Consider the following 10,040-nt stretch of genomic DNA (forward strand, 5'->3'; position numbering starts at 1 on the left):
ATGGGACCAAAATTTCGAGACTGTATAGGCTAATATACAGATGTAGGTGTAATTTATCCAATATGCCTAAATATATACCGCGTAGGGGATCTAGCTAGGGGCATTTAGGACATGACCAGCATTGTGATAAGTTATAATTAAATTGACTTTTTTTATATAATATCTTCCTTAAAAGTTAAGGAGTACGTCATAATTTCTCGATAAAGTAAAATATTATTGGGTTCGAACTTGCATTATAATAAAAATAGAATTTTATCATTATTTGAAATTGGATATGAATTTTAGAAAATGATACTTAAGTTAAAGTTTATCATTTTTATGATTTTAAAATTGACTAACATAGACAAAAATCATATGTTCTGCTGGTACAGAAATTCATGACTATAAAAGTACAAAATATACACAAAATTATTAAACTAAAAACATAGCATTCGCATACTCAACCTAATCACGGTGAAGTATGGGCTCGGCTTAATTGGTAAAATTTGGGCAAAATTGTTACTTGTTATCCTCCGGCGAATTGGCTGTGTGGGCAACTGACCCCACTGAAATTTGAAAAACAGAAATTTTGAATGTTCGAATTTAATTAGGAAAAAAGTTATAATAAATAAGTTTTACCTTTACTCCTTTGAAAATATAGATTTATAGTAATAAATTGTGATTTGACCCCATACCATTGTGCATTATGGTAGAATAGGTTCATTATAAATATTTTATTAATATTTCTAAATTATTTTCTACATTCATCTTGGTCTTTAAAAATTTTTTGAACTTGTGGCTCGAATTTCTAGCTACGCCAGTGGTTATGCTGAAGGTTGTACTCTTAACAAACAATTGTAGTTATTTTAAATGGAAAGTGAAAGATTACAAAAATTCGTTTAGTGTAATAAATCTGGGTTTAAAATAAATTTTAATTTTTTTAATCAAGAAAATATTTATTGATAATTCTTTTTTCATATGAATTCTTTTTTCCTATTGATTTCGTGAAATGAAATTTGGATAAAGCTAAATTTCCAATAGTTGAGTTTTCGATATAAACAGGTGGAGGGTTAAAGATAAAGACAAGAGCACCTTCATTTTTCTTATAGAATAATCTCAAATTCATTATTTCATTTAATAGATGAGCAATACCTTTTTAACAATACCTTTTTATTAAAAAAAATTATAAAAAGATGTTCAAACAATATCTTCTTAAAAATACTAAAATAAATATTAGATTGAATATATAAGTATGATATGTATGGATTAGCTGAATCGAAGTTCTGTCCGCTTTTGGTTGACTATAAATTTCAAAGAATATTTGGTTCGAGGACCCACAAAAAAATACGATTTACGTTAATTAATCCAAAACAATTAGCAAAAAAAGGTTATAAGCATTTCTAGTTCCTTGACAAGAAAAGGTTTAAAATGTTGCTCAGGTTCAAATCTCTTCAAAATATATTAAAGGAAATAAAAAAAAGAGAACTAAAATTCACACCACAGTATATATAAATATATATATATATATATATATATATATACACGACAATTTTCAAATACAAACCAATTTTAGAATAATAATTATAAACTAGTGATTGATATAGGTATAAGTAGTGATTATAAACTAGAGAAAATATAATATTTTAGCTAGTGTATTACTTCATTAGATGTAAAAATATATTGTGTTGATTATGTTGGGACTCCATAAAATAGTATTTTAGTGAGGTTATTATTTTATGGATTACAATTTATTTGAGGTTCACATATATATATATATATATATATATATATATATTTATGATAGTGCTCTAAAGAGAACTTCTGAAACTGAAAACCGTAAGAATTTTCGTAATTAAAATTGCTGACTTTTAAAAAGGTAAAATTTTGAATTCGAAAATTGATGATTTTGTGCAAAGTAAAAATTTTAAATTTTATAAAATTACAAACTTTAGCTACGAAGATTACAAGTTCTCATAATTCTCATTTTAAGAAGTTCTTATTTGAGCAATATATATATATATGTATGTATATAAGCAATTGTTGAAATGAAAATAATTCTTATTATATAAGTAGAATGAAATCACAACCATTTATTTTTTTCCCAAAGATTCATCCGATCGGTTTATTTTGTTATTAATTCAAAACCTTGAAGACATTTATATGGTCTAATTAATTTCAAGGTCACCATTTATTTCTATTCTTTCTCTCTCTAATATTTCTCTCTCTAAGTTTTCTCTATCAATTTCCGCATCCCGTACATTCTCTATCTTTCTTCAATTTTTCATATCTTGTTTCTTTTCATTTTTTTAATCGATTGATTTCGTAGGTATTCTAAAGCACGATTACTTCAGATTTGTTGAAAATTTCTATGAATTAAGGTAATTACTTGCGTCTTAAACTCTTTTTATGTGTTTCATACCTTTCAGTTGATTTAGTAGTTTAAATGTAAAATTTAATAGTTACTTTCACTGATTATTCGACTATTATTAGTGATTATATGTTGTGAGCTAACTTTGATTGTAGTGCGTTTGTAGTTTTGTTTCTTATGTATTTTGAATTTGTAAGTTATTATTGGTATTTTTTTAGTGATTATAATTTTCTGTGAATCAATGTCATTTGCTTATGTCTTAAGCCTTAACTGATTATTTGACTACGATTAGTGATAATGTAGTTATTAATTAATTTTACATGTGGTACATTTGTTATCATTGATGTTGCTTTTTTATTTGTAATTGTAAACAAGTGTATTGTTAGTGATTGTTGGTTAATTATGCTATATTAATATATTTTAGTTTGTTATGACTGAATTTTTTATATGTTTTTAGGTTCCACTTGCGGTGATTCGTCTCATATTAGCCGTTTAGTAGGTGATTATGTATCTAATGGCGGTAACAGTTTATCTGAAAGTGAGATTTATGTTTCGCGTTTTAATATTACACATGGTGGTCATAAGTATTACATTCCAAAGTATAGTGGTGATATTTCTAAACCAGAGGTTAATCAGAGTTTTGATAGTTTGGAAAAAGGTATTGAATTTTACAAGGAATATGGGAGGTTATCTCGATTTAATGTGAGGTTGAATATTGAAATGAAAGATGATAGGGATGAAATAATTTTGAGAAAATATATTATTTGTGGGAGAGCTGGTTTTAATGATCTGCCTAGAAATTTAGATGAAAGTTCTAGTAAAATTGTTAAGCGTGGGAGGACTGTTTCAGGGAGGTGCGGATGTAAAGCAATATGTGTTTTCCAACGTATTGGTCCGACAAGTATGTTATTGCTGTGTTTGAGGAAAAACACAATCATCCGTTAGCTTCTGAAGAGGGTCTTCAATTTTTGAATGTAAATAGAGAAATGACTAATCGTATGCGCTAACATGTTGTTGATACTGCTAAAGTGAATATTGGTACTAGTAAATCTCTTACTTTGATGAAGGAACAGGTTGGTGGTTATGGCAATATTGGTGCTTCGGTACATGATTTTCAGAATTTTAATAGAGATTTAAGGTGTTATGTTGGTTAGGCTGATGCACAGATATTGCTGGAAAAGTTTAAAGTTTTATATGAGACATGTGAATCATTTTATTATGCATATGATGTTGATTGTGAGGGTCATTTAACGAATCTTTTTTGGGCTGATGCTACTGCTAGAAGAAATTATGAATTAAATGGAGATGTTGTATCCTTTGATGCTACATTTAATACAAATCGGTATATTTTCTACCATTTTAGTTTTTTTTTTAAATTGTATGATTCTTTTTGACCATTTTGTGTTTATTTTAACAGGTATAACATGATCTTTGCTCCTTTTACCGGTGTGGATAAACATGATCTATGTGTCACATTTGCTGCATGTCTTCTTGTTAAGAAGGATAATAGTCATTATACATGGGCGTTTCAGCATTTTTTGAAGCAATAAAGCATAATCATATTCTTATGGTTCTGACCAGTGTCATGCAATGAAAGCTGTTGTTCCTGAAGTTTTTAAAGCAACCAATGAATATCCTGCCACTAAGCATCGTTTATGCATGTGGCATATAATCCAGAAATCCCCTCTTAAGGTATGTTAGATGATAATTTTTAAATTTATTTTTTTATTTTGGTGATTTATTGCATTTGGTTGTTACTGTTTTTGTTAGATTGATTTATATTTTTTTAACCAATACCATATTCTTTGAAAATGATCACTGATTTCGCTTCTATAATATTATTTGTTGGTAATATTGATTTTCTTTGTTTGGCTTTTTTGGCTTCTTTTATTTATCGTTTTTAAGTTGTTGAAGTGATTTCAATGTTTGATTTTTGTATTTGCTGTAATTTATTTGTCAGCTTGGCAATCGATTGTGTAAGGAAACTGACTTTATGGAGAAGATGAAGAAATTTATCTGGTCTTCAACTATTTAGCCTGATGAGTTTGAATCAGGGTGGTTATCAGTTATGAAAGAGTTTAAACTTGAATGGAACAAGTGGTTAGGAAAAATGTATTCGCTGAGAAAGTCTTGGATTCCTGCGTATTTTTGAGGTGAACCTGTGTTTAGGTAAATGAGAACTACCTCGCGGTCTAAGAGTGATAATTTTTTCTTTAGTCAGTTTTATAGATAAGGGAGTACTTTATGTGAATTCTGGTTTCGGTTTGAAAATGCTATGGATAAGCGGCGGAATGAAACTCGTAGATTAAACCATGAGTCCAATTCAAGCCTTCCAATTACTGTTTCAGAGTGGTTCATTGAAGATGATGCTACTGATTTGTTTACAAGAGCTATTTTTTATAAACTTCAAGATGAGATTATTTCTTCTTGTTTGAATATGCAAATCAAGAAATTGAGTGAAGAAATTGACGGCATTACTTGTTTGGAAATCAGAGATGTTAAAGTGAAAGATAAAATCTTTAAGGTAATTGTATGATATTTCATTAATTACATAGTATACTCTGTGTTGGTGATTATTACATTTGATTAAATTTTGCAGGTGAGTGTCAGCTATGATCATGATGTGTGTTCATGCAATAAGTTTTTTATGTGTGGTATTTCTGTGGTTTAAAACAAATTGGATTAGTTAAATTCCCCAAAAGTATGGTTTTCAATCATTGGATGAAAATTGCTGAAAGTGGCAGTTCTTCAGTGTCTTTTGTTATTTCCGAAGATCATCTTAAAATGCAAAAGGTTGCAGTCAAAGTTAGTCATATCAGGTTTGAATTCCGTAAAGTGGTTAACAAAGCTGGTACAGATTTAGATAAGCTGGATCATGTTCATTGGACAGTAAAGCAATTAAGTACTGATATGGATGATGGTGATGGTAGTGGAGGTGTTATGTCGAAAGCAGAGTTTATGGCAAATATAGTTGGTCAGAAGCTGACACAAGATGTCAAGGTTAAAGTACCAAACATATGTAAAAATAAAGGGTCAGCCTTGAAGAGATATATCAGTCTAAAAGAGAAGGCAATGAATAATGCAAATAAGAAGCCTCGGAAGGGTAAACAATGCAAAGCAACTGCTCATGACTACATGAAATGTCCACGAAAAAGAGAAAAGAAGTACAGTTCATGCAACTAGTATTCCAGATTATTTTTCCCTTCGAGGATTATGTCCTCTACCAAACTGCATTTTAAGTTAAAGGTTTTTATTTTTGTACTTATGTTTTCATGGTTTTCTAAAAATGTCTTTTGATTTTGCGACTGCCTGATATTCGTAGAGTAACCAATGATTTCACCTTCTAGGAATACCGAAAAAGAAATAGTTGCATATGTATTCTAAAATTCGAAACACAAATACAAAGACATGAATTTTGCAAGTCATTATATTTGATGTGAAGATAATAATCAATAGAAGTATAGTTTAAAACTCATACGATGATTTTCCTAAAAATTTTGGAACAATAATTCTGAATTTTGTCATGCAAATATTCTAATATTTTGGATTAGCTATTGTTGTAATCTTGTGGCTTCTTGAGTTCAGTTTCCTCAATGTTACTATTACGCGTCTCACACTCTTATATCTTTAATAAATTAGAAAATTGATATTTAAGTACCAAACCATCTCAAGGAGCTTCTTGTGTATGTATTTTTAATATTTTTCATAAAAGTTACAATTTGAAAACATTTATTTAATTAGATGAAAAATATATTAAAAGTTTGGTCAACTATGGGGTTTTACTATTTGCACCACTTTTACTAAATATATTGATTTTTCTCAAATAGTTAACTCAATTGACACACCGTCTTTGCGTGCACGATCTACAGAGTGTCTAGAATAAAATTACTCAAAAATATATTTTTAGGAAGTGCAATAAAAAACCGGAGATAGCAGTTTTTAGGCAGTAAGCATTTTTGGTGATTACTCTTTGCATGACCTTGACTCCGATATTTTTGTTAAATCTAAAATTTAACATTTTAAGTTCAAATTTTAAAGAGGTCTTCCTCGCTGTATAGGTCATCAACTGTTCATGTTTCATAAGTTTTAAAAAAAATTGAGGGCCATGTTTATTCCCCTGTCAGTACCACGTAACAGTTTGGCTTTCTCGACATTGTTCACTAAAACGGACTTTTCTCCGAAACCGTAAATCACCTTGACACGATCTTTATATATTTACAAACTACGAAAGAAGTTTTTTACAGTTACGGCAAGTGGAATTCAAAATTACAAGTTTTACATTTCGTAAAGCCCTAAACGCAGACAAACATAACAACGGGTATATGCGTAACAATTCCCGAGTTTACTACGTGTTGGTTTTCTTAGTGTATGTGTTGGTGTTGGTTTTCTTGGGAATGTTTTTTATGGTATTTTTGGAGATTTGGAACTCTTGCATCAAAATTGTGATGGTGGTAAATATCACAAGAAATTTCTTTCGACAACAAAAGACAGTTCATAATTTGTCAATCTTGGAAAAGCAATTCAGAAACAATAGAAATAAGCCTAAAAGATTTTTTAGAATTTCCGTGGATACATTGTTTCAAATTATCGACAATAACTTCTAATAGAGGTAAAAAGATTGAACAGAAACTCGCCTTTCTTCTCATTAATCGAAACTGTTTCAAGTTATCGACAATAACTTCTAATAGAGGTAAAAAGATTGAACAAAAACTCGCCTTTCTTCTCATTAATCGAAACTGTTACTATTAGAAACCTGAGCGAAAAAGACATGAACAACTCGATTCCATGAAAGTTTAGATGAATCTTCGATCTCATTAATCACAGATTTTATATCTGAAACTATAATATTAGGTGGTATGTTTTCATAAACCTAATTTTCACATAATATTTTCTAGATAAATAATAAAATTGAAAAATTAAAGTAACATAATTGAAGTCTTAAAACCAATCGTCAGAGTATGAACTAAGCGAATCAATTATTCAAACCACAAGATTTTTCTTGTCATTACGCAATCGTTGCGAGCATAAAATTTTTTTTATCAAACCAAGGGGGAAATAGTTCCAAATAGTTGATGCAAGTCCTCCAAAGTTGTTGTTGTCATTCAGAAAGCAACCACGCCCAAAAATCCTCGCCCATTCCCTAATAACATTTCACACGGGAATTATTAATTTAATTATGAGGTAAAAGTAAAATTGTATAGATATTTGTAGTTTAAAATTTGAAATGCTAAGCTACTACTGTAAGCTAGGATAATACCTGCTGATCATCATTAGACTGATGATTTTCTTTCAATTCAAAATGGGGAGTCCCAGTGTTGCATCCATTATCATGATACTATAATATTTGTCATATACAGGATTAATTAGTTTAGCATTCAAGATGAAAAGCTAAGAGACTCATGTTCAATTTTAACACCTGGTATTGTAATTTCTTAATTCCATTTAACATGAAACATATATCAACATCTCATACTAGCGGAGTTATCAAGTTTAATGCTATGTATTTGTAAAATATTAGTAATTGCTTGTTTCACGTGAAATGACTTATGTTATGCAGCTATTCCTGAGTCTTAATGATATGAAATATGATGTTAACATGATATCAGATCCTGATATCCCTGGTTACTGGAGGACTCAAGCGAGTCCCTCCTACCCCAATATTCTCAATAACTATTGAAAAGATTGATATTGTACTTTGCTGTGCCCAAAAATGGGACGAGATCCCGACTGGGATCACCACTTAGTAATTGAAAATCGTAAGAATTTTCGTAATTAAAATTGCTGACTTTTAAAAAGGTAAAATTTTGAATTCGGAAATTGATGATTTTGTGCAAAGTAAAAATTTTAAATTTTATAAAATTACAAACTTTAACTACGAAGATTACAAGTTCTCATAATTCTCATTTTAAGAAGTTCTTATTTGAGCAAAATATATATATATATATATATATATATTGAGAATATTTGAGCAAGATATCCCCACTTGTCCATGCATCAATATATTTTGATATATGAATAATTTTTCATATGTTAAGTCTATACCTCATCAAGGTCTGTGTTCACCTTTTCAGCATTTGGCATATCTTTTTCTTCCAGAAAGGTATCTCCAAAATCAAAATTGTTTCCAACGTAGTAGTCTTGATATTTGTTCTACATGCGATAACACGTAAAGGAGAAAGATGAAGATAATCATGCAGAAATATGTTGATATCTAAATAATTTTGCAAATATTAAGTCAGTTCCTCATCAAGGTTTGTGGGCACCTTGTCAGCATTTGGCATGTCTTTGTTTACCAGAAAGGCACCTCCAAAATCATAATTGTTTCCGACGTCGTAGTCTTGATTTTTTTTCTACAAGCGATGACACGTAAAAGAGAAAGATGAAGATATTCATGCACACTTGTAGAAATTTTAAATTCTAAGACAAGATGTATAGAAGAGAAAGAGCAGAACATAAATTTATGTTAATTTATGTATAGAAGAGAAAGAGCGGAACTCTGTTTTTGCCATGATTATGATCTTCATTATCAGTTATCTATAGCTTTCGCTTCGATTTCTTTTCATATAACTTATTACCAGTGTCATCTTCATTGTCCTTAGCAGAACTATCATCAGATATTAAGTTTTTCCCTTTAGCTAGATTCTTTTTCCATTGGTTCACAAAATCCCATATTGATTTCAAGTCTTCTGTAGTAATGGGCTTAACTACGAAAAGGGAAGCTCCACTCTGACTTCCCTCGCATAGATTACTAGCTTCTCTGTCACCTGACATCACTAACAATAAAATTTCAAGAGTTTGATTAGTCTGTTGGTGAAGATCATTGAGGGAACTGTACAACTAAAATTGAGGAAAAAAACAATCAAAAAGATTGATACTAATCATCTGAAAAACTGATCTAAAAACCGAGCAACCGCCTTCTTAATATCGTTTACTATTGCATGAAAAATTTATTATGCGCTTCAAAAAAATTGCGGTAATAAAAAAAATACCTAACATAGCACTAGATAAAACTATTTTTCATAAAGCGCGGTTATATATTAATGAAATTTAAATTCAGTTATAGTGACACTCACATACAACCGGTAATTGAAAATCTTGATGAATCCATCTTTGTAGTTCAAACCCATCCATGCCTGGCATGTGGACATCAGATACCACCAGATCAAACTTAATGACTCCAGTCCGTAGGATGCGCAAAGCATCCAGAGGATCCTTGGCAGTCAATACTATGAGAAAACAAAACAAGAAAATATTAGACGCAACATCTGTTAAGTAACGAGCTCATTTAAAATCTAAAGATGTTAGAAAAAGGCATCTGATACTATATTCTAGAAAGATCAGTATGCCACATCAAAAGATTTGAGATGGTAATTTAAAAATCAGTCAAAATGAACCAAATCTTCTGCAATTTTTTTTATAATTTCCTTTTGTTTTTAAATCGTACAATTAAAATATGAATTATTAGCAGATTTTATAAACAAGAAATGAATAGAGTTTATATACATACCTCGATAGGCGCATCCCTTTAGCAAACTAGCAATAAGAGATAAGCAAGTTCTATCATCGTCCACCACCAAAATGGTCACCATTTTTTCCTTAGTACTTCCATTGTTAGAGCCATTGTTTTGATTATTTAACTTAGAAATCTCCATATCTCACAGTCGAAATGAATTGAAATGTATATGCAATAGTG

The 10,040-nt window shown here is 30.0% G+C and overlaps 1 protein-coding gene across 1 annotated transcript; it reads left to right on the top strand.

Moving 5' to 3' along the window:
* Positions 1-4,382, top strand: LOC141702570 (protein FAR1-RELATED SEQUENCE 5-like). Its single transcript, XM_074506232.1, has 7 exons — positions 1-22; positions 2,805-3,248; positions 3,377-3,450; positions 3,502-3,689; positions 3,765-3,840; positions 3,929-4,039; positions 4,308-4,382. Exons 1-7 carry the CDS (start codon positions 1-3, stop codon positions 4,380-4,382), a joined length of 990 nt encoding a protein of 329 aa, XP_074362333.1.
* The last annotated feature ends 5,658 nt before the right edge of the window (positions 4,383-10,040 follow it).

This window comes from Apium graveolens, unplaced genomic scaffold (assembly GCF_009905375.1).
Source record: "Apium graveolens cultivar Ventura unplaced genomic scaffold, ASM990537v1 ctg5283, whole genome shotgun sequence".
In the NCBI taxonomy this organism is placed as follows: Eukaryota; Viridiplantae; Streptophyta; class Magnoliopsida; order Apiales; family Apiaceae; genus Apium; species Apium graveolens.

What these genes read in the sequence shown, in the direction of transcription:
- LOC141702570 (XM_074506232.1), top strand. Translation starts at nt 1, where the DNA reads ATGGGACCAAAATTTCGAGACT. An exon ending in GCTACATTTAATACAAATCG is followed by an intron (nt 3,690 to 3,764) that starts GTATATTTTCTA and finishes TTATTTTAACAG; the next exon opens with GTATAACATGATCTTTGCTC. An exon ending in CATTTGCTGCATGTCTTCTT is followed by an intron (nt 3,841 to 3,928) that starts GTTAAGAAGGAT and finishes GGTTCTGACCAG; the next exon opens with TGTCATGCAATGAAAGCTGT.